Source organism: Thunnus albacares, chromosome 3 (assembly GCF_914725855.1).
Source record: "Thunnus albacares chromosome 3, fThuAlb1.1, whole genome shotgun sequence".
Classification (NCBI taxonomy): domain Eukaryota; kingdom Metazoa; phylum Chordata; class Actinopteri; order Scombriformes; family Scombridae; genus Thunnus; species Thunnus albacares.
The window spans coordinates 4,040,787-4,068,305 of record NC_058108.1 but is presented as its reverse complement, the minus strand read 5'-3'; the positions used below and the strand labels follow the sequence as shown (position 1 = coordinate 4,068,305).

The window sequence follows — 27,519 nt, the reverse complement described above, 5'->3', positions numbered from 1 at the left end:
TATATAAGCGTTAAACTGATACAATTGAACCCTAACCCTTATCAATATGTTGGACACAAACCACACTGGCTCAAAAATGATTGTTCTTCTCACAGTGTTTCAAGTTGATTTCTTCATCAAACTCATGCTACTGTATTTAACCCACCTTTAATATATATATATCAATATGTAAATATGCCAACAAACTTCATTTAAGAGAGGTTAATATAATCCACCATTGAAAGATATTCTTTATGCAAAAACTTTTCCGTGGACTTAACAACAGCAAAGTTAATCTGATTGATGACTTTTCTGTGAACCGCAGATAACTTGAGATACTGATCTAAAAAAGCTATTTCCATCCTCTACAATTTTTTCTCCTACACACAACACCTAAGCACCCATATCCTGTTTCTCAAACTCCAAATTAATTCAACAACATTTAATTGTTACAGTTTACAGTCCACATTTAATGTGTTTTTGGTACCCAATGAAAGTCTGTAGTTAGTTAGTTTTAGTTTTATTTCTGCAAAGCATACATCTTCCAGTATTGCATATACAAAACATGGAAAAAAAGAAAAGAAACAAACAAAATGAAAAAACAAAAATCCCAAATGACCTGTTCACATGAAGAATTGTTACATTATCTCAATAAAGAGCTTTTTTCTCTTCTCCTTGGCTTTCTCCTGATAACTGGCTAATTCATATGTTTATATGTGAACAGCCAAGTCTTTCATCATCCACATTTACAAAATCAAAATGTATTTTTATCTTACTAAACAAAGCATCATGCAGTTCACAATAAAGAGAACAGTAGAGAACAGAATAGAACTCATTTTCTATATCATTTAGACCAGTGGTTCTCAAACTCTTTCATGTCAAGGACCCTTAAACTGACACAAATTAGACCACAGACCCCCATCTGATAAGATTTTTGCTTTTCCCCTGGAACCCCCTCAAGAACCCCTGGGGGTCCATAGACCCCACCCCTGTTTGAGAACCACTGATTTAGACAGCTCATTGGACAAATCCGCTTTTCTTATTCTAAATAATTCTTACTGTTCTGACACTTGAGTAAATAGTTATTCTTTAGATTAGTGGTTTCAAAAGTGGGGTCCATGGACACCCAGGGGGCCTTGAGGAGGCTCCAGGGGGTCCCCTACAAAACGGGGAATAATTTATTTTTACTATAATTTCATCCATAAGTAACACAATGAGAGAATGTATGACTGTTATGGTCATGGGTTTCACACACTCTTTGTAATAAAGCATCTAAAAGCCAAAATCTTATAAGATGGGAGACCCTGGGACAAAATCTTATCAGATGGGGGTCCGTGGTCTAATTTGTGTCTGTTTAGGGTCCTTGACATGAAAAAGTCTGGGAACCACTGATTTATATTGTTTTAGTCTGGCTTTGCTTTTACTTTGAAGGGGAAAGGCACTCCACTTCCGGTGCCACCCCTGCTGTTTGTGTCTGACTTGACGCAGCTCTGGGGCCTGCTGTGTTTTCAACGGAGGGAGAGCCGAGAAGAAAAATGGCGTCTGCAGGCGACCCAGAGCGGGACACCGGCCATTCAGTTTGAGCTTTCCACCCTAAAATTGAGACCGGGGCTTGGTTGGGGGACTTTTCGGGAACCCGGTTGTTTGCTTTTTTCCTCCCCCGTTTTTTCCTCCGTTGTGTGTGGCTTACTCAAGCACCGAGATTGAAGCGGAACAGAAGAGTCTCTCTCCTACAATGAGGGGGAGAAGAGGAAGGCCGCCCAAACAAGCAGCCGCGATGCGGGAAGGCTCACCGGGGCCAGTCCGCGGCTCTCGGGGCGGCAGGAGCAGAGGGATGCGTGGACGGGGGAGAGGCAGAGGACGGGGTCGGGGACGGGGAGGAAGCGGAGGCGGTTGTGGCACTGGCTCTGCGGAGGTGGATACGGACATCTCCGGCCGAGAGAACTTTCATTCGTCCCGGGGCCGCAGGAAAGTTGGAGGCTCCGCCGCTGTGGCAGCCGCGGCGTCGCGGAGCAGAGGCGGCAGAGGGAGAGGCAGGGGGTCGAGAGGCGGCCGCGGCGGCAGAGGCGGAGTGAGGCGGCCTCAAACTAAGGTGGTCTACGACGACAACAGCGACGAGGAGGACGATAATTTAAGCTACAGGTCGGACGAAGATGAACTCCTGAACGACAACCCTTCGTCGGATCTTGAAGAAGACGAGGCCTTGGGAAACGACTCTGACTATCTGGAGGAGCTACCAGATGATGATGATGATGATGATGGTGATGCCAGCTACTGCACCGAGAGTAGTTTTCGGAGCCACAGCACGCTCGGTAGCACCCCAGGTACGTTCGTGTGCAAGTGCACGCACTTAAACCAAAAGCAGGTTTGCGGCACTTTAAAGTGCACCTCATTTTTTCAGCTCAGCACAGAAACCAAGCCGCATTGTTCAAAATGGAGCTTGCACTCAGAAACAGGCCTTTGTTTACCGTGTGCTCCGCTGGCCGCTGTCTGCAGATCTGATCCACGCTTCAACCGGCTCTCATGTTTTTGACTTTTGTCGGATCAGCACATTGTTGTTGTTAGTTTATAATGAAGAATTCAATCGGGCCTCTTTTTTTTAATTTATTTTTTACGGGACTTTTTTTTAATCGCGCGCTGCACTTTTAATACAGACGGAGAAAGAAATAGCGTGTATGCACTACGTTTGCCACTTTAATTTTCATTCATTCAGCATTTCTACGTGTGTAAAATCGTAGTCCAGTTTCTAAGTTACGCAAAACACGTTGTTTGTAAACATTAGTTCCAGCTGGCCTCAAATGAACAGTTCATTGGTTTACTTTCCCCCCCTGAAGATCTACTTAAATAAAAGTGTTAACCGTCAAATAAATAATTATTTTAAGTTATTTACGCGCATTCATCAGACTTACGTGCCTTGTCCGGCTCAATTTCAGAAGACATATTTTACATTCATAATGCTTGACAGGAGTTTGACAGGTCCTTGTTTTGAAGAGAGGCGCTCTTTTTTTTGTCACTTGTTGCAAACACCAGCTCATTACACCGTTACGTCCTGTGGTGCACCGTTACCATAGTAACCACTCTTATGTTTATCAGGTGAGCAAATTGGATCCATTCTGTTCCCACTTATGGACAGTCATGTTAATGAAGTTGAGTCTGCAAAAATCAATTGACACATGTGTTATATAATAATGTGATGCACAGGAAACAGCGTGCCAGTCACTGGAAGTAATTATAGATAGGATTAGAAAAACAGTTGTATTTTGTTTATTCCAATCTTTACAAAAAAAAAAAAAAGTCCTGTGAGAATATGAAAATAACCCCAGGAATATGTTTCAGTTGTGAGGGGAGTCCTATGGGAATTGTCCCACAAGACATTTCTATCTTAAACTGAAAAGCTCACTCTTTTGCCGTCTCTGTGGCATCACACTTTTGTCTTTTCTTCCTCTTGATTTTGTTCACCATATAGGCTACCACTTCACTGCGCTCCTGGTTGTTCTTATGCAGTTGCACTTTAAGTGGTTTAGGGATTACACACAACTTCCAATGGCCAGGCCGCCTGCTTTTTCTAAAGACGTGAACATGGCGGGTATTGTGCAGCCGAGTGTGAGGGGTCTTTCATAAGACCGGTGGTGACAGACAGACATTACGGTGCTTTCGCTGTCATGGGCACATAAACGCATGTTTCCATGCTGTTTTCAAACACACTGCACACACACACACACACATCCGCTTACACACTCATACCACTTTCACACACAAACCTTGTGTTTGATGCAGAATAAGGAACCCACTGCCAACCCCGTCTGACCCGTTCACACCAGACTGCTGTCACAGGTTAATCCGCAGCTGTCACCATTCGTGAAACTATCACTTCAACTGCTCTAACTTCCCGCACTATTTCTGTTAACACTGCTAAACCACAGAACACTACCAGACATAATGCATAATACAAATACTAAATGTTGGCTAAACAGTAATTGACTTCCTGTTTATTAGTGGTTACTGCAGTGTTTACACTGAAGACACAACCTGACAGAAGGCATGGAGGAAGTGGTGTAATTCTATAGGATTTGTTTATTTTGTCTCCCTATGAGAAATGGATGCATCAACCGACACGCTACAGTGATCTCAGAGCTTGAGACGAGCACATGAGCAGGCTAGTCCGTGCCAGTATCTATTGTAAGGCTTTAGTCATTTCATAACAAGTGACGTATACAAATCCTACACTCATTATAAAAGTGTCTGTTAACCCTTTCATACCAAACCCGAGCAGCGTCAGACCAGCATTTACCCAGTGTGAGGGGTCAGGAGCAGGTTTTTGAGAGCAGGCCGAGTCCGATGACCTGCATTGACCCTTTCAGACCAGTCGCAAACACGGGCTTATTTCATGTCACCGTGTTGGTTAGGAAAAGGTAAAATACACAGACTCACACAGTCCAGAGGGAATATGCAGGTGCGGTACATAGTCTGCACCATCTGCTTGTACCTCACCAGAAGCAACAAAGGCAGCCTCATAAATCAATCAGGAGCATTTTACTTAATGTAATGGGACAATAATATGCTCTTGTAATGTCACTTCTCTGGTTTTACGCTGTATTCATTCCACTAAATCAAAGTTGTCCTATGTAGTGTTTGAAATTAACGGGGTGTCTGTAATCTAAATTCCATTGGCATTGATATTGTTGTTGTATCTTTTTTTTTTTTATTAGAGTATACCTTGTTAGAGCTTAGTGAGTTAATTAAGGGTGGCATTAATATAGTGAAACGTGCATGCATCATGATAATATCACCTAGTCCATACGTCCTCTTGTCACTTAGGTTCACGGTGGTAACGGGGTGAGCACCCTAGAACACCTTTAGACATCATTTATTCAGCCAGCACCACATCCTGAAGTCCTACCAGGCCAGCTCATCCAGCATGGATGGTCTGCCCGGGGGTATCATCCCAGTCAGCCCCCAAAAGGCATCCTTACCTGGTAGCTGTGCTATCTAACGGGGGGGTGGCATTGTCGCTGAGCTCCTCACCCCAGCACAAAGAGATAGACCGGTCAGCGTGCGGACCTAATTTTGGCCTCTTGTATCCACATTCTTGTTCTTTCAATTGCCTCCCAGAGCTTCAGACTTGTAGATTAGTTATGGTACAAAGGTAAACTAACTACAGTGCTGTGTTTCAGTTCTCTCTCAACAACAGGGTTTGATACACTGCCTGCATTACTGCAGCCAATGCACCCAGCTAGTCGATCTCATGATCCTTCTTAATCTCTCTCATCAGAAAGACCCTGAGATGACTGAACTCCTCCACTTAGAACAGCAAACCCCCCCACCACCCCCCAATCCCCCCCCTCAGGTCTCATTACTGGTTCTCATTCCATTGTCACACTCACCTACAAGTGAGTGTAGTCCAGTGAGGCTAATGCAGTCAGGCATTTAGGTTACAATGGTGAACATATTGTGAACATGGACCCAAGTGTTCTCTGCAAATATCCGCATTAATTTTGTATTTATTGTAAAGAGTAGATTTGACACTACACTATGTTTGCAGTGGTTTATACACATCCTTTTCATTGTTTTTTTATTTATTTATGTGTCTCCCTTCTTCCCTTCCTCCCCCGGCTCTTTTCCTTTCGCTCTCGCAGGCCGGAGAAGGAGTCGGGCGGCGCGACCACAGTCTCCCATCATCGAGGCGAAGGACATTCCTCTCTTGGAGCTTCCCAAGTCTTCTGAGGACCTCCTGGTTCCTACCTCACAGCTCCTCAATGTGTCTGCTGTCTACGAGGTCCTCCGCAACTTTGGCTCAGTGCTGCGGCTCTCCCCGTTCCGCTTTGAGGATTTCTGTGCAGCTTTGGCCAGTCAGGAGCAGTGCACGCTGCTGGCAGAGACCCACATCTCCCTGCTGAAAGCTATTCTCAGAGAGGAGGACACTTCCAACACCACATTTGGTCCCGCTGACGTGAAGGACTCTGTCAACTCCACTCTATATTTTGTGGATGGTATGACCTGGCCGGAGGTGGTGCGAGCGTACTGCGAGAGCGACCCGGAGTACCGGCATATTCTGCCTTTCCAGGAGTGTGAGGATTATCCGTTTGAACCGTTAGAGAGCAAAATAAAAGTTCTCCAGTTTCTAGTGGACCAGTTCCTGGCAACCAACATTGCCAGGGAAGAGCTAATGTCGGAAGGTGTGGTTGCCTACGACGACCACTGCAGGGTGTGCCATCGCCTCGGTGACCTTCTGTGCTGCGAGACGTGTTCGGCTGTTTACCATCTGGAGTGTGTGAAGCCACCATTGCAGGAAGTGCCAGAGGACGAGTGGCAGTGCGAGGTGTGCGTGGCACACAAGGTACCCGGTGTGGCGGACTGCATCCCTGAGGTGCAGAAGAGCAAACCGTTTATTCGTCAACTGCCAGTCGGCTATGACCGACACCACCGAAAATACTGGTTCCTGAACCGCCGCATTGTAGTGTAAGTTTACGATGTTTCATTTATGCGCCAAGATTATTTCATTAGGATTTCACAGTTTTTTGAAATGTGAGTGACTTGACCTTATGACAGTCATGCGCATTAATAATATGCAAATATCACTCAGACATTGTGACTGTGTGACGCATCTTCATTTGATCTTCAAACATTATAATGTCTGAGATTGAAATTTGTTTCTCAAGAGAGTCATAGCCAAAATAGTAGCTGTAGTGACAGTACACTACCAACACACACAGTCGTCCAAATTTCCATAATTTTATGTTGTCAAAGATTAAAAATAAGTATTTTGGCTGCAGTGGTAATAAGCAGAAAAGCAGTGTCCCTTTGAAGCAGTTTAATCAGCTCTAAAGCAGAGTCTCTCCAACGTCGTCACACTATTCAGTGTCAAAGCAAACTTGTAGGTGTTTATGAATGTCACAAACCATCTGCATGTACAAAGAAGAACAAGACTATACGAGATATAGCCACTAATCTTGTCATTTTCTCTCTGCACATTCACTGCACTGTAATTTGGTGTACACAATTCCAGTCAACGTTTTGGACACACTGTCTCATTCACGTGAATAGGAAACTTTTGACTGGTACTGTATACTGTAGCTGCTGTCGACACATAGCTGATGAACCGCATTTCATGTGGGTCAGTTTACTTTTGTTGCAGCCACTAATCTGAAGATTGGCATTTGTGAGGTTTGGGATCTTCTTGAGGTACACCATACACTGTTACAATGTCTGTGAAGCTCTTTGTGTGGTTGGCTTTATACTTGCACTAGCCTCCGTGCTAATCCAAGGCATTAGTAATACCCCTTTAATATAGGAGACCCATGCTTTACTTAACACGTGTTCAGCCTGCGATTGACCCTACTCCAGTATAAGACTGTTGTCACAGGTTAATCCCTCAGCACCGCAGGGACACATGTTTGTGCTTGTAGTTCATTACTCATTATGTCATTTAAATGTCGATAATATTCATGTCAATTACATTCAATTAAATTCCTAACCCTTTGTTGCCCTGTGTACAAAACCAGGCTGTGTCCAACCTGAACTCAACCCGCATCAGGAGAAGGCTCATGAAGCCGGGTCGGATTACCTGCGTTAACCAATTCAGACTGACTGCAAATTAACTGTCCGTTTGAAAAGTGTTGGCCTTTACTGCCAGTAATGAAAGTAGTATTACAGAACAGGTTAATAACACTTAATCAGGACCTAAACCTCAGTTACTGTAAACTACTTGCATATGCTGTATATCACACCATGATTTAGCAGATGCACTATAGAAACTGAATGGTGCAGTTTCGGTGACATTCTTAGTGTCAACATGTAATGAGCTCTTAGGTGCAAAGTTAAACATACCACAACAAGCTTAGTGTCTTGCACATGAGTGCAGCTCTGTATGGTGGTAAGTCTGCTGTTTTAATACACCGAAAATAACCGCACTCCTCATAGGATTTAACATAACCTGACCATCAGCAGTATCGGTCCCATACGTTAGCAAATTATCTTTGTATTGAGCAGACACAGATGTTGTGTGTGTGCTGGGTCAGCAGCAGCAGCAGCAGCAGCAGCAGCAGAAGGCCCGCTACATAAACCAGAAAGGAGCATGGATCATCTAAACAATAATAGATTTAAGAGGGTAGATGGCTCAGTGTTCGTCGTAGCTGCAAGCAGGTGTTGTGTTACTGATCTTAAATCTCTACTGAGAGGCTACATGTGTTTGTGCGTACAAGTAATGTACACTGAAGAAAAAGTGCAGTGAATGATGTGCACATAAGTTGAGTGTGTGTGTGTGTGTGTGTGTGTGTGTGCTCGTGGGTCTCTTGTGCAATCCTGGAAGGATGCTGAATAGACACTACTGTTACATGGCCTCAGGCTTCATTCCCTGGGTATGGACCATGCTGAGCAAAAAGCTGTCAAATATTCCACTCTGTAGCTGCTGCTACCTAGACTCAAGTGTCCTAGAAAAGTATTTCTTATTGTGCTGGGCCTTGCAGAATCTTGAGCTTTCTTCTACTCAGTAAGGTTTAACCCCCTGTTCCCCACAGGTGCACCTATTTCATGGGAAACTTATATTGAGGAGAGCTGTTTTTAAATTCTCCGTACTTTGATTCATTTTGAGTTGTGTAAAGTAGGGACAGGCAAAAATGTGGAATTGTATTGTGACCATATGATCACATGCATAAATGATATAGTATATCTCATATATTGACCTTTGTTGTGTTTTCAATTTGCAACATGGTTTACAGTCGGTTAAATACAACATATCAATTGATTTTCTTCTTCAGCACCATGGACAGCCAACGCTTCCAAGATGCTCTGCGAAGTGTGTGTTCATGCTGTGTGTGTGTTAGGACAGACACGTAGCTTTTTAATAGAAAACACATTTAACCTCTAAAATCAATTGTTATTAGTGGGAAACTGTTGCAGAGAGACTTGGGAAAGACGTATACAGTAGCTTTAATGTTTTTACAATTGCAACATATATATACACCACAGTTCTAATGTATGCATAAATTGTGTATTGGTCCTACGTATATAAAACAGGCCTCCCACGTCTATCTTGTAAACCTGATATCATTTTATATACTGATGAGAAACACTAGGAATAACAATTGAAGAATTCAAAGTCTTATTGTCCTACATTGGCAGTGGCACCTCGCATAGTTTGCACAGCTGTGCACATCTGTTCCTAGTGTTTTGGTTGTGTAGTTGATGTGCAGCTCATTGTCTGTGACAGCATTGTATCACCACAGAGAGAAGAAAATAAGCTTGAACATTTTTGTAAGGTCCACTTTGTTTATGATAGTCAATTAAGCAGGCTTACCATAGAATGAACATAGCAGATTTTCTGTGAACAATACACAGTGACAAGACATGGATAAACAAATAACAATAAAGCACATACAGTACAGCACACAGGAAGCAAGCATATGTAGAGCATCTGCCTTCTTCTCATATTTGTCCTACCCCTCCTTGTTGCGTCTCTTTAATTTTTTTCTCTCACATCTCCTCTCCTGTCTCCCCTACAGAGAGGAGGATGGTGAGCAGGAGGACAAAGCCATCTGGTACTACAGCACCAAGGTAAATGAGACTCATCCCTTTCTCTAACTGAGGATGTTTGCTTTTGGCAATGACTGAGACTCTCTTATTACTCTTCTTAATCTCTCAGTTGGTTATCTGTCACAATATGGCTCTGTGTTTAATTTATCAAAATGCATCTAAACACTCACTGTCAAAGCATCGAACTTATCTCGTAAGTGCTGTTGACTGTTCCTCACCATTACTCTCCCGTCGCTCCGTCCTGTCCAGGTCCAGCTAGGCGAGCTGATAGATTGCTTGGATAAGGAATACTGGGAGGCCGACCTGTACGCAGCCCTTGAAGAGATAAGAGACGAGGTGCACACGCATATGGACATCACTGAGGACCTAACTAACAAGGCCCGTGGCAGCAACAAGTGTTTCCTCACCGCCGCTAACGGTAAATAGCTCTTCATTCTTTCTCTTTTTTATAAAAATAAATAATCAGAGGACACAAGATGCTCTCTGTTACTGCATTGAATCATGGCGGAGAGGGATAGAAGGATCTCTTGTAAGCCCCAAGTGATATTTCTTTCCCCTCTCTCTCTCTCTCTATCGCCGTCTCTCTCCCCGCTTCACTCCTCTGTCTGTCTTCTATCCAGTACTAATGAATGCCACCCAGTCATAGATGGCTGGGCCATAGGAATCAAACCCAGCTATTATGTAACCTTACTCTGGTCCCAGTTTGGCCAGTCTCCAGCACTTGAGCTTCCCTTCAGTCCCTCATCTCTTTCTCTCTCTGTCAGTGGGGCATCCACAAAAGCCATGTGTATGTTTTTTGCTTGCTGAGTGGGAGAGAATTAGAGGATTTCAGCGTATCACATTTATAGTTGTGCAGTGGAAGTTCAAAACAATTAAGCAATGCAAAATAGCACCACACTTGTAATGTTGCATCTATTTGTTAATCTTTGATGCAACAGCTCGAGTGGAAATTAGCAACTCTAACAAGCGTGCACAGATAAGTTAAAGATTCTCACCGACAACAGGCTTTAACCTTTTTTTACCCCAATTAAGTAGATAATGCAGGCATAGAAAAGAAATACGCTACTCGAACGAAGAAATGCAGCTTTTGTCAAACCTTTTGAAACTAGCAGCAGCAGTTTCATTCTGTGCCTTCAGTGTTTTTTTTCTCACTAGAGTGCACAGTACCAGCGAGCTCAGCAACATCTAAAAAGCGGGAAGATAGGCACTGTTTAACACTCTTGATACTGAAAATACATGGTGTGAAATATGCATGTTTTAAGCACAGAAAAAGATTTTTGCAAGCACGTAAATTATATTTTGTTGAGAAATTATCATGCAAAGAAAGAACTTATATATTTCCTCCCTGCAAGCATCATACCAGGTGCTTGGTTAGGAGACGGGCATGAACGGGCGCGTGTCCGCTCTGCCTCTGCATTAGTTAATCAGTATTGATAAAATAATTTTAACCTCACACACTTGCATACTGTACCGTTGGCTCTGCTTGATGCAAGATGTCTTGTTTTGGGGGAAGCAGAATGCACATCTGCAGGTTATTATGTCCAACATAACGTACTGCACATCATGTACGTCATCTTCCATCAAAGCTTTTGCACCACACAGACACACAATAGTACCTGCTTTAGTAATTAAAGACATTTTTTTGTTGTTTCCTCTTTCCCTGACTTTTCAAGATTGGAATTTTTCTGTCTTTTTTATTTTTTTTTATCAGGACCGAGGTGTTTCAGGGACACAACTTCCTCTCCTGCATGTATTTCCTCTATTCTGGCTTCTTTGTGCTGTCGCGCTCACATCCTCCCCCGGTGATTTAATGGAGGATGGAATAGGATAATGAACGAAACAACTGTTTACCATCTATTTTCTGCGTTGTTAAATTTATGCAAATTGCCTCAGTGCAGACAGAGGTTTTCCATCGCGCCACTTTCGTTAATGTAGTATGGTGCTACTGATGAGTCATACTCTCATAAAGGACTTTATAGTCTTCCGCTGTGTATTAATGACCCAATGTACTTACCTCTAAGTATGTGTGTCACTGTTGTTGCACATATCAACACTGGAGTAATCAATCTATAACACAGCATGGTGCCATTGTTCTCTCTGACCACATACTAGAATGTAACTTTATTCTTATAGGGTTTAGCAGCAGGTTAGGATTTCAGTTGCTTTCAATCATGTATAGTTTTCAAACTTTTTTATGCAAATCATGTAAAAAAAAAGAAGTTGGTCAGTTTGAAGGTAATCACTGTTTTTCTGTGATGCATCACTGATTACATCCATTTTTTTTGGACTATTTATAGGCTCAGTAGTTCATTTCTCTCATCTTAAAACTACTGTTTCTTTTTTCCATCCAGAGGAGATCCTGGAGCGGTTGCGGGCTAAGAAGGAGGAGGAACTGGAGGAGGTGAAAAGACGGGCTGCTGAGGAGGCCCAGAGAGCGCGGCTGGAGAAGGAGAAGAAGGAGGCAGATGTGGAGAAGGAAGACGAAGAGGCCAAGCCGAAAGACGAGGGACAGCAGGACGTCAAGGTCAAAATTCCGACAAAGGAGGACGAGACGAAAGAAGAGGCCAAAGAGGAGAAAGATGGCATCAAAACTGGTAATTATGGTGGTTATATTTCACAAAGTACTCTGAAAAACACAACCAAATATATATATCCCAAAGTAATAATGAAAGAAGCATAAAAAGAAGCATAAAAATGTGGTAATGTCTGACCTGAAAAACAGTTTTTCTGGTTCTCATTACCTCCACTCTATTCTGTTTTTGAGCCTTGGAAAAAAAAAAGGACATCATCACATGGTGTAATTAGTTATTGATTTAAGAATCAATTCTGCAGTTATTTGGCTCTTGTGCCAATTAGAAACGCTGTGCTCCGTTTTCAAGACTCAGTTTGGCACTCACAAAGCACATATGTTAATTTATATCGGTGTCTTGCTGGATTATGTGTTATCCAGAGCAATAAAAAGGCTCTTTTACAGAATAATAAGATGTTTATTGCATGGGCAGGGAATATCTTGGCATAAGCGAGTGTAGTGTGAATTTTACAGGTTTGCTAAGGGGCGGCTAATTAGCCCTGAGAGTATAATGAATATTTATGTATTCCCATAAATGCATGATTGCATTATTCTTAAAAAGCAAATTTAAACAACCATAGAAGCTCCAATATATTCTGAAAAGTAATATATGTAGCTTTGCCTTTAGGAATGTCCAAAATTAATTGAATTTTTTTCCTTTTTATGATAGATGTCATATGGTTTTATGATTTGACCATGTTTGTCAACCCCAACCATTACTGCTCCTCTCATTTTCTCAAGTTACCTTTGTGTCATCAACTAAAATCCACAATATTTACAACATTGCTGCTGTTCATCTGTAGTCGTCGAAGCTCCACCCACTGGCCAAGAAGGCAGTAGTGGCTGTAGCATCTCAGACGGACCTATACTCCCAGCAGCCTCTGATCCAACACAAACCATCCCCACCACCGTGAGCTCTAGCCTGGCCACTGAGGCCCCAAAGCCCCCGGCCTCCACCGTCGAGGCTGGGATAGAGGGATGTTCCCATATGGAGGTCTCTAACAGCACCAAAGGTATACTAGGACATTTCTGGATGAAATAGTCCTCATTAAGCTCCTCTTGGGAATCTGCTTTACTGTCACAGTCTGCAACTTTACATGGTTGTGCACCGCACTATCGCCAGAGACAATAACCTTGTTTGTTCCACCGTGTATCCCCAGTGCTTCGGTGTTCCTCTTGGCCGTTTCCCAGCCTGCCTCTTTGCATGTGGCTCGCATTCCATCTGCTGGCTTTTTTGTGTTCAGTCGTCCAATTTTTTTTTTTTTTATTTCTTGAATTTCGGCCCGAGCCTTGGAACACATTCAGATGTTCACGCTCTCTTTCTCTCTAAGGAGCCGAGAAGCTGATTGCACAGATTGATTTGCAATCAGATGGCCTTGTCACTGCAATCAGCATGACTAGAACTGAGCCTCAGTCACCTGTGGACGGCGTTCACTTTTTGTGCTGCAATAACTGTTATAAAAAGCTTTTTCTTCTGCTGCTTGCTTGTGATCAGTACCTTTTTGATTAGATGGCTTTCTGTATAGGTAGTGCCTTTGTTAAAAAAAAAAAATAAATATTCAGAGATGACCTGCTTGTATCCATCCTTAATAATTACATCACTATTTATTGTTGTGGTCATGTGTGCACAAGCTTTGTTTTGTGACAGTTTTTTTTTATCGTCTGTTAGCTGTTTGACAGTTTAGTTCTCTTGTAAGGAGGGCAAAGCGTGGCATGGACCGGTTGCTTTCAAGTGACCTGTCCTTCCACTTGACTGGTTATTTGGTGCATGCATTGCGCATGACTTCTCAGTAGAGGGAGCCACAGCCTTTACTAACTATTTCAGATCTGTCACGATAAAGTCGCTGTCTTTATTATTTACCATGAAAGAAATCTCAGATGATGACTGATGACAACAAGAACACAATCTGGACAAGCTAGCCTTGTTTATGTAACGTTCAATACTCCCTGTGATGTTTTTTTTTCATTTTTGTCTGCAGCAGAAAACCCATCATCAGATTCTGTCCCCGTCAGTGGAGATGGCATCCCCAGCCTGAGCCAACCCTCCCAGCCTAGTGAGGAGAACAGTAACAGCAGCGTGGGAACTGGGGTCCCTCAAAGGGGTCCTGAACCTCCAGACCTGGCTGACAAGTCCTCCCAGTCATCCCTGGCCAGCCTCGAAGACACAGGTCTGACTCAGCAATATCTCATTGTGACTGTCTTGACCAAGTAGAGATTAATAATGTGTATTTGACTCTGCGTCCTCTGTCTGACTGAACCTTGCGATGCATTTACCAGGGGACAGTAAAGACTCACTCAACGGTGAGACGGGTCTCAGCAGTAAGAGGTCTTCAGCAACTCGCATGGTGACACGGCTGAGAAACCCGGAGAGCAAGCTGAGCCAGCTGAAGAACCAGCAGGTGGCCGCTGCTGTTCACGAAGCTAACAAGGGCTTCAAGGAGGGCAAAGAGGTGAGAACTGCAGATGATAATGATTCTGCTCTTTCAAACACTGTGTGTACACAGAGTAGATGCGGTTTGAGACGTTTACCGGCTATTTTCTGACTATGCAAAAGCTTGTCGTCCAGGGGAACAACATTTAGGATCATGAATATAAAGCAGCAAAGGAAGAAAATGGAAACCGTAGCTGATTTCAAAGTTGCAACAAGGTTTCTAGGTTGCAGCATCAACCTGGTTGCAATCATAAATCAGCCTTTTAATAAGACTGAGACTCATATTTTTTTTCTGCTCCTCTACAGGTACTAGTAGTAAATGCACAAGGTGACATCACCCGTGTCAGCACACGCAGCAGCAAGGAGGTGGTGATGAAGGGCACCCTCAGCCAATACTTCAAGATTGGCCAGGAGGGCAAATATCGTGTCTATCATAACCAGTACAGCTCCAATGCCCTGGCCCTCAACAAGCACCAGCACAGAGAGGCGAGTAACAGCTCCGCTTGTTTTCTTTGTCATTTGAGTGTTCCTGATCTTTCAGATTATCAACCTTGATTACTGACTTAACACCCACTTAATGTCTTTTCATCAGGACCACGACAAGAGGCGGCATCTCTCCCATAAGTTCTGCATGACGCCAGCAGGAGAATTCAAGTGGAACGGGTCCATTCACGGTTCGAAGGTTCTGACCATCTCCACATTGAGACTCACCATCATCCAGCTGGAGAACAATGTTCCGGCACCATTCATGCACCCTAACTGGGCCTCACACAGGTACAAACAGACCAGAGTGCAGTATTTACACAATTATGAAATTATGTAACAAAATTCTGACACTTGTGATGTTTGCTATCTGTTTTGTAACCGAGTGCGATTTAAGGTGATAAAACCACCTCACATGTAGAAATGAAAGTTAGAACTGTGGCAGTTTTATCGAAAGTAAAAGCACACCGTGACCAAGCTGAAAACTTTAAACCAAATGAATCCTCAAAGTGAAAGCACCCAAAGTAAAGAGAGAAGTCTGAAAAGTGTTTCTTTGTTTGTTTTGTAGGACCAACTGGATCAAAGCAGTTCAGATGTGCAGTAAGGCCAGAGAGTTTGCTCTGGCTCTGGCCATCCTGGAGTGTGCCATCAAACCTGTGGCTATGCTGCCAGTCTGGAAGGACTCACTGGGCCATACCAGGTACACATACTGTAGTATACAGTTATTCATGCCATGTATTTGTATAAATCTGAACTGAAATGATTTCTCAAACATATACAAATTGATAATTATAATCCCCTCCACAAAGTCTGTTTAAATGCAAAACATTCAAATACTTCAAGAGAGTGAAAAATCGTGCACGGGGAATGTGTGGTCAGGCAGAGTAGTTCAGCAGGCAGAGGCGATCATAACCAGATCAGATCAAAAGGCCCACCCTAGCTGTGAGGCATAATATTTAGACTGCAAGTCCACTACCAGTACCACCCACCTCTCCCTCTTCTACTGCTTCAACACTACAACGCCCCTTTTTTAAAGAAGTGATCGGACAAAATTTCATCTTGTTGGGACCAGAATGTGTGTGCATATATGTGACTCAACTATGAGCATCAAAGTAAGAGAGAGAGAGAGAGAGAGAGAGAGAGAGAGAGAGAGAGAGAGAGGGCTTTGTAAGTTGCATTTCAGCAGAAAGTGTGAATAAGTGTTTTCATAGAACTTTTTCAAGAGCAACTATGATCTTCTCATCTTTTAGAGTTTTACATAATGTAGTTTTACATTTGCCCAAGAAGCTTTCCAACAGTTATCTCCAATTAATAATAAGAAAAAAATCATCATGAATATTGTCATAGATTGGCTGAAGGTTTGAAAAGATGCGAATGGTTGTTTTGAAGTGACCTATCCACTACTTACAGGGTTTTTGCAAGCAAACAGATCACAATATTGTCTTTGAAACACATTATTATCACAACATTTCAGGTTATACTTACGATCATTTAAAAAAAATGTCTTCAGGTTAAATCGCATGACATCCATGGAGCGTGAGGAGAAAGAGAAGGTGAAGAAGAGGGAGAAGAAGCTGGAGGACGAGGAGACGATGCAACAGGCCACCTGGGTCAAGTACACCTTCCCCATTAAACACCAGGTAGGTCACATGACCACCGATGTTTGACTTCTCATTGGATTACTCAAACCTTAATTTCATATATCAGAAGTTGGATCATTTTTGTATGTGTGTGCTTTGAACACACTGTAATTCGTATCAGTTAAAGTGCTTCAGGATGCACACTGAGATTTGGCCACAGATTGTGCACTCGTCTTCATCACTGTTCAGGACGACCTGCTGGTCATAAACAATGCAGGTTGCATTTACTCGGTGCTCTGCTTTGTCCTTTCACATGACTGCTGCTTGTCACTTTGCCAAGATAATCCATCCCCCATATAAATAAGCATTGTACAGTGCACCCAGACATTGGATAGCTTTAATCACAGTGTTGTGCTAAATGTAAACAACATAACCACTGGAAACATCACTGGATGTTCACAGTCTTATGCACTGCACCAGTACTGATTTCCATAACATTATAAATTATTGCCTGGGAGCCACCTTGAGATGTGCCAGTGAAATGACTGACGAGAGTTGATTTAATAAGAGGCTGCTATCTTAACTATTCTGTGCCAGCACAATATTAATTGGAACATTAGCTTGATAATGAGGCAACAGTAATAATATTTCTCTCTAGTCTAGATTGAGACTTTAGTGCCTGGAAAACGGGAGTCATTGCTTTGGGAAAAACACTGGTGTGTATGTTGTGCGTACGTGCATGAGTGACCATCAAGGGCTCTTTGATGCAGCAGGTCGAGCTCTGCTGAGTCATTTCCCTCAGCAATTAGTGATCAGTATGTGAATAACCTCTAAACTTTTAATCTGTCTTTATACCTTCGCTCTCTGCTTTCCCACCACTTTTTTCTTGTTTCTTCCAATTCACTCTTTCACCTCTTGTTGTTTCTTTATCACTCTTTTCCTTTTTTTTTTTTTATCCTCTTCCTCATTCCTCTTCTCCTTTTCTTGTCCTATGTGAAGGTGTGGAAACAAAAAGGAGAGGAGTATCGCGTTACGGGTTACGGGGGCTGGAGTTGGATCAGTAAGACCTATGTGGAGCGGTTTCTCCCCAGGCTTCCTGGCAACACCAACGCTAACTACCGCAAAGAACTGGAAGGTCTGGAACAGGAGGCTTTGAGGCCTAAAAATATGGTTTTCAATCATTTGTAATTTGGTTTTATGTAATTTCAAATCTCTTTGAAACTTTTGAAGCAGTGAATTCGTCTCTTGTTCGGTAATTTCTACGATGTCGATGTGTGTTTTGGTTTTCCCTTCATGAATGATGTGTCTGAAAGAGCTGTCACAATTTGTCCAAATTTTGAAAAGATTTTTACTCATTTGGCTTTTATGAATTGATTATCAAGGTGCCAATCAAAGTATCTGTATCTGCATTCACCCTTAGTTGCTAGTATTTATTTGCAAATGTCCAGTAAAGCTGCAGATTAATTGCAGTGTCAAATTGTGTTAACCATCATGTTTTTCAAGGAATTCTTTATGTAGAACTTAAAAGCTGGAGATGATAATCAAGTGTGTTTATTTTTTTTATTAACAGATGAGTCATGCTCCTAAATTACAAGCTAATTGAAAAATAAACTCTCATTCTGTTTTTCCAAAGATGCTAAACTCGGCAAGAAATGTACCCTGCTGGACTTGAGTCGACGGCCCAGTGTAGCCGCACCAGAAGCTCAGGGAGTCACCGCCTCGAGCGGTGACACAAGAGATCAAGACTCATCTACCCTCTCCGAACCTGTGACGACGGATCGTCTGACGTCTGTCGAGGATTTGGACTCTAACGAGAGGATGGAGGAAGAAGAAGAAGAAAAGAAAGAAGCTGTGGATGAAAAGGAAAAGTCTGAGGAACTGTCCGCAGATGAATCACCTGCAAAGATGGAGGTGGACCCCACAGATGCACCATCGGATGAAGAGAAAAGTATGAGTGTGACTTGGTGTAGAGTAGTGGTTTAGTGGTACATTATTTTAAACTTGTCAGTCTAACCATAATTATAAAATACATTTACTTAAATTTTGTGTATCCATTGCAAACTTTTTCAATTTGACAGAAATGTAAGGTGAATGAGAGTCTAAAGTCTAAACTAATTTTCTCTCCAGGATCCAGTATTCAGGAAGATAAGGTTTCCATGAAGGAGGAGCCTACAGAGGGCCCTCCACGGCCTTTTAACTACGATGTAGTGGATGTCAGCAAGGGCTTCCTCACCCGCGTTGCCTACAAGAAGAAGAAGACCTCCAAGCTGGACAGCCTGCTGGAGCGCCGAGTAAAGCAGCACATTATTGAAGAGAGGCAGAGGCAACAGGTGTCTGCCTCCAAACCCCAAACGCCCACACCAGTTTCAACCACTTCAACCCCAGCTCTGAGCACTCCAGTCCGGCCACGGTCACCACTCAAGCCCCACGCTCTGGCTCAGATGCAGGTCGCACCGGGCGAAGCTGTGAAAGTGGAGGCGAAATCTTCCACGACACAAATTCTTGGACCAGGAGAGGTTAGAGAAGGAAAAATTAAAGGGGAGAGTCAGGCTGAACTCTCTAAAACTGCAGATGAGATTGTCACTCCTCTTTCTTCTCCTGTTCAGGACTCCACACCCAAAGACAGTTGCAGTACAGGTACAGACAGAGATTCAACTTCACCACAAAACCAAACCACCTCCATGCCCCAGGAACTGGAGGCAGACTTACTGGAAAGGACTACGGGGCCAAAAGAAACTAATTCGGGTAGTTCAGGGCAAGAGGGTGTCAAACAACCTGATGTCCATGAAACAGCACAGGGAACTAATTGCTCTTTAGAGCAACAAACAGCCAGCGTACCATCAGATGTTACCAAGGCTGCACATACTGAAAATATAGTGTCTGAGGTATCGAGCATGAAATTGGACTCAGTAAGGACACCTACAAGTGTTATTGACCAAAAAAGCAGTCAAAACACATCTCCTTCTAAACCTCCTCAGCAAAGCCCAGAAACTTTAAGCTCAGCACAGTCGGGCATTGAGGAAAATGGCATGGGGCCAGACGAGAACCAAGAAAATATGCAAAGTATTGGACAAGGTCGAACCGAAGGTGCCGGCACTCCCGATTCAGTTTCTCCTCTCCCTCAGGTAAATGGTAATGATCGTTTGAGGAGTGAAACCATGTTGAATAACTCAAATAACGGTGTGCTCACCAACAGTCCTCAGCCCAAGGTGAACAGTGTTGATAAAGTCGAGGAAGAAGGGCTGGTTGTGTCGCTGAAGGACAGCACACAGCAAAAGCCTTTAGTGAACGGAGATTTGGCCCCTGTAAACGATAGCACAGAGGTTGTGGGAAAGGAACCGAGCCTAGATTCTAAGGTAGAGGTTGAGAGCAAGATAACGATATCGGATCAGGACTACAAACCTCCGCTGAAGATGACGAGGCTGGAGAACAGCATAGACACACTCGGAGCTAAAACTCAGAGCACTATACAGCACAACAGCACATCACCGTTTCAGTCTGCGGAGACTAAACCCAGTCCGGTGGTCAAGGTCATCAGAATGGCGCCCTCTCCTATACCTTCAGCGGAGGAGTCCAGTCTGAGCGACGACTTTGCGGAAGAGAACAGTAACAGTGGGACGACGGAACCGCTCAAGACCATCATCACCCAGGTAACGACAACCTCCACGACGACCACGACGGTGGTTTCTACAGAGATGAGGATAGCCAAATCACCATCGAACGCATCCGGAGAAATTACAAAGCCGGCAGTGTCAACAACGGAGAGCAGTGCGGTGACCACCCTCACGACCATGACGAAAACAACTGTGACCAAAATCTGCTCCTCTGGGCTCGATGGTCAGTCGGAAGACAGCCAGAGTGAAATGGTGACACAAGAGCAGGAGTCAACACTCTCAGCCTCTATCAGTAAGTCAACAACTGACGCCAGCGGTAGGACCTCAGCGTCATGTGTCGCCGTGAGCCAAGAGGACTCGTCCACAAAGGGCCGCGTCCGCCTCGTCAAATTCTCCCGCACCAAGAAGACACGCTCAGACACCGCCCTTCCTTCTTACCGCAAGTTTGTCACCAAGAGCAACCGCAAGAGTATTTTTGTCCTGCCACATGACGACTTGAAGGTGCTGGCGAGGCGAGGCGGATTCCGTGAGGTTCCTGTTTTTAGCTACAATGCCAAGCCAGCCCTGGACGTCTGGCCGTATCCTTCACCCAGGCCCACATTTGGCATCACCTGGAGGTAATCTCTCTCTCTCTCTCTCTCTCTCTCTCTCTCTCTCTCTCTCTCTCTCTCTCTCTCTCTCTCTCTCTCTCTCTCTCTCTCTCTCTCTCTCTCTCTCTCTCTCTCTCTCTCTCTCTCTCTCTCTCTCTCTCTCTCTCTCTCTCTGTAACTGGCTCTCTTTCTCACACACTTAAGCTTTTCACCCACCTACAACCATTATGGAAATTTTTCACTCTGTTTGTGTTATGAAGCCTTAACTGTAAAAAGTTACGGCACTAATGCTCACATAATTATGCACCTCATATGTAACGGAAAGGTCACCGGTTAAGTCGCGTCTAATTGGTCTCCTTGGTGAAATTCATCCCTTGCAATTGAGTCATTATAGCTGCTTGGAATCAGTGGGAAACGGCTTGTTCAAGAGCAGTAGATGTACACGCTGTACCGTATGTCATTTTTGAGCGAGGAAAACCAGTGATCCCAACACTGAATCACTGTGGGTCTTGTATTATTAAGAACCCAAAACTTGAACCCAAACTTCAGGGGAAACTTCAATTTTTTTGATGCACTTTTAAATAGAACATATAAGTTTTATTATTTGACAGTCAGACATGATTTGTACATACCGACTCCCAAAAATTTGTCATTAAAAACCCCGGAATGGCACAACTCCAAATTTCACTTTTAATTAAAAAATTAAGGCAAGACTAGAATTCACTTAGAACATTATTTTATGAATGGCCTTTTCAGGGTAAAATATTTCAAAATGAACCTTAATTAGAGGACACCCCCGTGTTTTTTCCCCTGGATTTATGTTTTGTAGCAGAGCACCCGGCCAGAGAAAGGATCCAGTCTTGAAGAGATTTGTCTTCCACATGTTCAGCAGTGACTTGTGTGTGTGTGTGTGTGCAAGTTTCACATACAGTGTACATAAAGTCTGGATCCCATGAATCAACACACAAGGCTGTGGTACATGGGTAGTATTGTAGAAGTTTTATACTGCATATTTTTTAATTTTAGTGGAGCCCAGTCGCTTATAGACAACTAGTTACTTTCTAATAATGTGAATTTTCAAAGAACACCAATTCTTTTTATCAGCTGACTGAATGAAAACAGCTCATTCTTCACCCTAATGAGGATATTGGGTGACATAACAAGGCCTGCGTAGTTCTGTTTCTTAAAGAATTATACACAAACGGTGAGATATGTTTTAATTTTAAACGTTTTTCATAACATAGTTTTAATTTGTGATATTTACAACAACAACCGTAGGGATAAAGACGCTACTATTTCCTTTCACCGTCCAACCTTTTAAACACTTTTTCCTGTTTATGTCTCAGTGCCGTGTCCTGTTGATTTGTTGTTCTTTATGTTTTCATCCTCCCTGTCTGCCGTTCGTGGCTTTGGCCGCTAGCGACGTTAATGGCTCCGAGCCCGGTGTCTCTGGTTATTCTTGACCGGACCTCAGAGTTCCGAAGCAGACATGAATCATCTAGCGGTCGGAGAAGTGTCAGGATGTTCACTTTGTGCAATGACCCAGCCCTGCAACCCAGGGATATTTTCCCGCCTGTGGTTACACATGGGAAAGGGAATATCTACCAACCCCTTAAGGATACACACATCCTCATCCTGATCAGTGTTTTTATAGATGTTCAAGATGTTTTAAACGAGCGTGTCTTAAGTGAGAGTGAGATGACGTCAAGCAATAACTCATAGACTGACTGACTGACAACCTGTTTGTTACACCCTAAAGTATTCATTCAATTAAAAGGGACTAAATGAAGCTTCCTATTTGAATTTAGTAGTCAGAAATAATATCTGTTCTTCAAACAAATCAACATATAAAATGAATTGCAGTATTAAAGGTGGCAGACAGTCATCCTGTTTCTTTCATGGAAATGGTCATGATGGGACAGAAAATCACCAAAACCTCAGTCTGGTTTTACTCTGCCTCTTCCTGTTCCATGATCATACTGCAATATGTTTTTTGCAACACTGAGCAAGTCACCGGTGGTCAGTTTTTTTTTGTTTTTTTTTTTTCCTGCATTAATGACCTGCATGACACCATGGCAGTAAAGGAACGCCAGCTCTCTACTATCCACAGCTGTGTAACAACTACTCATTCTCTCCATAGCCTTTATATTCATTCTCCAAATATGATTTTAAAGCAAAATGTTTACAGCTGACGTATTTCTATTTTCTCTAATATTCTATAATGCTTGAATCATTTGTGGGTGTTGCGTCCAGGTATCGCCTGCAGACGGTGAAGTCTCTGGCCGGTGTCAGCCTCATGCTGCGGCTATTGTGGGCCTGTTTGAGATGGGACGACATGGCCGTCAAACCATCCGCTGCTGTCGGCACCACGCGTACAGGTATAACAATCAAATAAATAAAGATGCCTTCATTCAAACTTCTCAAGTAGTGTAAGTAGATGCTGGTATGAAAGTAGCAACTGCAGCTTAGTTTAGAAATGAGAGTGGAATTAATTGTGTTGTTTGATATATGAGATTCTTTACTGTGGGTGTTTTTGGCCAAAAGAAACCTACAGGAAAAAGACAGGTTTCACTGTTTTTTTATGTTGTATGGAGTGCATTTCCTCCATCTTCTCGGGCTTTCCTCCTCATCACCATACCAACCCAGCCCTATCCCCACTCATTGCTACAGAGACGTCAGATACCGAAATCACCACCACGGAGATCATCAAGCGCCGTGACGTGGGGCCCTACGGCATCCGCTCGGAGTACTGCATCCGCAAAATCATCTGCCCCCTCGGTGTGCCTGAGACGCCGAAAGGTAAAACACTGAAGAGAGAGGTTAAGAGTCCCAGACCAACAAAAAGAAAGGGAAGCTTTGACCTACCCAGACAAAATTATGATTGTAGCTAATTCATCTTGTCCACCATCCCAGAGACCCACACTCCTCAGAGGAAGGGGCTGCGCTCCAGTGCCTTGCGCCCCAAGAAGCCTGAGCCTGCCAAGCAGACGGGCCCGGTGGTGATCGAGACTTGGGTGGCTGAGGAGGAGCTGGACCTCTGGGAGATCAGAGCCTTCTCAGAAAGGTCAGAGGGTCACAGGGGTGTCGGTCAAGGATGTGATGCTTGTACCTGAAGAGTCAATAATGTAATCTGTCAGAACTAGTTTGAAACACGATGGAGATTGTACTAATATTCTTCTTTTCAACAAATTTTTGAGTGGTTCTTTTCTCTGTTACAGGGTAGAGAAAGAGAAAGCTCAGGCAGCAGAACAAGCCAAGGTAAGTGTGCATTAGTTCAGTAGTTTTTACACAAAAAGCTCAATTTCTTCAAACACTACTGAAAAAGGTACTTACTTATTTTAAACAAGGCTTACCTCTTATTTTTGTGAGCAACAGAAGGCAGTTTAACCTCTAGCAGAGGACAATATTTGATCACTATTTGATTTTTGCTCCAAAACATCTCACTCTATTTTAACTTTTGACATATCTTTCAAAAACTTTATTAATTTACTGACTGACTTATTTTAGAAACGTCTGGAGCAGAAACCCGGCACAGTCACGGTTACTCCAACAGGGACTCCCACCACACCTGCCTCCACGCCCAAAGTCATTGTCGGTTCACTGTCAGGCCAGGGCACCCCCAGCACCAAGGTGGTACTGTCCACCAAGATGGGTACCCCCGTCACATTCCAGCAGAACAAGAACTTCCAGCAGTCGTTCGCCACCTGGGTCAAGCAGGGTCAAAACACACAAGGTATGTAGTGAGTGTTCGAGTGCAACCAATGGCCAGTTTGTTCTACGTTAGCATGGGGCAGCAGGAGGGACGTACAGTGTACTCTTTGTTCTTACCTATATTAAGGGAAAGGGCATGTCAGAACACATGTTACCAAGAGATATGCCATTCAGCCTTAAATTTAACATCAAGGTATCATCTATAATTCTCTTACAACATGCTGTTGTGTTACTTTTTTGTATTTGTTAACTGTGTATTTATTGTGGCTGTCAAATGCATGTGACTCACTGTAGCTGTGCTGGTTTAGACACAAAAGTTGATTGGATGTAATGAACAAGGCAACAATTACACGTTTCACCAACAAAGTTTAAAACTCTGTGGAAATGTTTCAGTTCAGACACTGTTTGTCTTTCATCAGAGAATTAGCTAGATGTTCCCATGGTGGTTATCACATGGTAGTATTGGATTCACAGCTGTAAAAGTATTATATTTGTTGTAATTTTTTTTTGTCTGTTTGCTTTATTAGGAGCAGGCACGGAGACCACTGTGGCCACGTCTGGTGGGCACACCTTTCATATTACGGGAACCTCCGTGGGTGGAAAGGTAGTGACCACCAAGTTGCCGCTGCCAGCCAACAGCAAGATCGTCACAGTCAACGTGCCAACTTCACAAGGAGGTACAGCAGGTTTTAATAAGTCACACCTCAGAGGCAGACGGAGGGCACAAGTTATTCCATGTAGACATTTCTTCTTTCCATCCACCGCCATTTCCGGATGCATGTCATGTTTGTGTTTTCATTGCTTCACCTCGGACCCACAGCTGAGACATTTCAAATATGTTGAAGGAGCCAAATTAGATCTGGCTCGTTAATTGGATGCCATTGTAAGCACTTTAGCGTGCCAAACATGCGCAAGGCGCTGTAGAAGGACCGAGTCTGTCTTCTTTCATTTGAAATGATGTTGGTGCCAGCTGCCGCAGGCCCAAATATTTTGAAAGTCTACAAATTAGATACAAATCAGACATTCCTCTCTTCCTGATTGCCATTAGGGGCGCGACGGTTCAACAAGCCCACGGTTTGTATTATTGCAGCTTTCGGTTCGGTTTGTTTGCCACATTAAGAAGAAGAAAAACATTGAAAAAAAAACATTTCTAATGTTCTCTTATATATTTTGTCTTATTTGCAAAATTAAGATATTTCATAATATATTAAATCAACAAATATTCTTTCAAAAGCAAAAATGTTTTACCTTGTTTGTTTGAATTTGCCTGAAATGACCTCGTTAGGGCCAGGGATATATTTGGGTGACAGATGCCCCATTATGTTAGATGTATCACTATTAGCATACCCTATATGTGGCAAGCAATATTCACAGACAGTCTTTTTTTTTTTTTTTTTTTAATTAATGACCTTCGCTCCCTCACTATTATAGTCAGGGAGGAAACCTAAAATGTTCCCACACGGGTGACTTAAAAGATAATGGTGCATCCTCAAATGTTACGTTTTGTCCTCCACATGCCACATCTCCACCCTGTATTCTCTTTATACATCCAGTTCCACCTACATGACTCATCGTTGGTATACTGATAGTTCATTGGACAGCGACTCTCCAGGGATGGGGAAAGGGAAGGGAGAGTCTTGCATGCACACAACAAAACAACTTTTTATTCCTCGTGGAACTGAAAAAATTGCAGCTCACATGTGCGAAACGGGCGGCGGTTTGTGCAGCGGATGGTTCAGTTTTTTTACGGTTCGAGTTTGCATCCCTAATTGCCGCTGTCGTCGAGCCAAGTACACAAGTATAAGGTTGTTTTTTAAAGGCCCACAACTTAGGCCCCTCGCCTGTCTCTCTGAATCAACTACACAGCTGTTAGAGTGAGTTTTGCCACCTTAATGCAGTTTTTCTATACAACGTTTATCTGGGCTGGTTACAGACCTCAGAATCCTCTCCCACAGCCCTGATTTGTTCAGTAACACCCATTATCGCCCAACACTGCAGTTTCCTTCAGCTCAACGGAGCTTTATAGCATCTTTCAGCTCATTGTTTTGGTTTTCCAGCCAGCAACTTTACTGTTTTGGCTCAGTCTCACTGCTCCCATAGAAGTGTTGTCAGACGCAGAGCGCAGGTGTTTTCAATGAAAAAGGTGTGATAAACCCCCTCTACACTACCTGCCCAGTTCTCAATTGGCAGACAGGCAAAGTTAGCGACTAGCTGGTGAACATAGTGGAGCGTGTGACAGCTTGAGAGCTGGATATTTCCCTCAGGAATCAGTGAAGACTAAAAACAGAGCTAAAAGCAAAGCGAATTTCAGACTTCAATTTGCCAAGTGGACAAAAGATGCTGATCACTGTCTGAGCAAGAGAGGAAGAGGAAAGAGAGAGTTAAATGAATTAATGCATACTTCGAATGTTAAGCTTAGTTAAGTCCGGCCATCTGGTTCAAGTTGCTACAAATTTTAACAGGTGCAACCATTTTAGATGCAGCCAGTCGCTCACTGTGTATGTGCTGCTGTGGCAGCCTGCTGTGCACCAACTGTATTGTGGTGTAAACTATGTGCAAACCCCGTGAGTCAGCAGCTTAGTTTGGCATGGCACATGATGTCTGGTTGTGTCCTGTCGGCATGGTAATCTAATAGAAAGCTGTTATTTTGGTTGGAAGATTTTGGGATGGTAGACTTGTGTAGTCTGAGGTTATAAATCCAGACTGCAGATTTAGAATTGAATCTCAAATTAGGTGCTTTTTAACTTTTTGAAATGTCAATATTGACACCGCGGATGAGGCGATGGTTTGTACTGAGAACCACCTGCCCTGTCTGTGGTCCTGTCAAATTATCGGATGATGGATAAAGCACAACACCCAGTAAAGGTGGTCTGTCATGATGACATGCTCCATTAAAGCTGTTGACAGCTCCGGTTTGGGTCATAGGTCAAATTCAGCTTTCACAAAATCAGTTACTTGATTACATGCTGTAAACAGTAGATATGTTTTTGAATTCAAATGTGAAATTTCAAGTGAAAGAATTTCTGTTAAA

General features: G+C 43.2%; 1 protein-coding gene across 6 annotated transcripts in view; it reads left to right on the top strand.

Annotated features, from left to right (window-relative positions):
• Positions 1-988: 988 nt before the first annotated feature.
• Positions 989-27,519, top strand: part of LOC122978849 (nucleosome-remodeling factor subunit BPTF-like) — a 45,413-nt gene continuing 18,882 nt past the window's right edge. The window contains exons 1-22 of one of the 6 annotated variants that reach the window (XM_044345883.1): positions 989-2,303; positions 5,616-6,438; positions 9,480-9,531; positions 9,760-9,928; positions 11,862-12,104; positions 12,883-13,092; positions 14,059-14,247; positions 14,357-14,529; positions 14,817-14,996; positions 15,103-15,284; positions 15,562-15,693; positions 16,504-16,633; positions 17,573-17,708; positions 18,207-18,521; positions 18,701-19,089; positions 19,180-20,804; positions 23,031-23,155; positions 23,448-23,576; positions 23,691-23,841; positions 23,996-24,035; positions 24,285-24,510; positions 25,016-25,165. In XM_044345883.1, the coding sequence (XP_044201818.1) occupies positions 1,715-2,303; positions 5,616-6,438; positions 9,480-9,531; positions 9,760-9,928; positions 11,862-12,104; positions 12,883-13,092; positions 14,059-14,247; positions 14,357-14,529; positions 14,817-14,996; positions 15,103-15,284; positions 15,562-15,693; positions 16,504-16,633; positions 17,573-17,708; positions 18,207-18,521; positions 18,701-19,089; positions 19,180-20,804; positions 23,031-23,155; positions 23,448-23,576; positions 23,691-23,841; positions 23,996-24,035; positions 24,285-24,510; positions 25,016-25,165 (6,358 nt within the window). In that variant the 5' untranslated portion in view covers positions 989-1,714. Of the gene's footprint in view, positions 2,304-5,615; positions 6,439-9,479; positions 9,532-9,759; positions 9,929-11,861; positions 12,105-12,882; positions 13,093-14,058; positions 14,248-14,356; positions 14,530-14,816; positions 14,997-15,102; positions 15,285-15,561; positions 15,694-16,503; positions 16,634-17,572; positions 17,709-18,206; positions 18,522-18,700; positions 20,805-23,030; positions 23,156-23,447; positions 23,577-23,690; positions 23,842-23,995; positions 24,036-24,284; positions 24,511-25,015; positions 25,166-27,519 lie in introns of all 6 variants that reach the window. The other 5 variants (XM_044345881.1, XM_044345880.1, XM_044345882.1 and 2 more) reach the window with 5 other exon arrangements.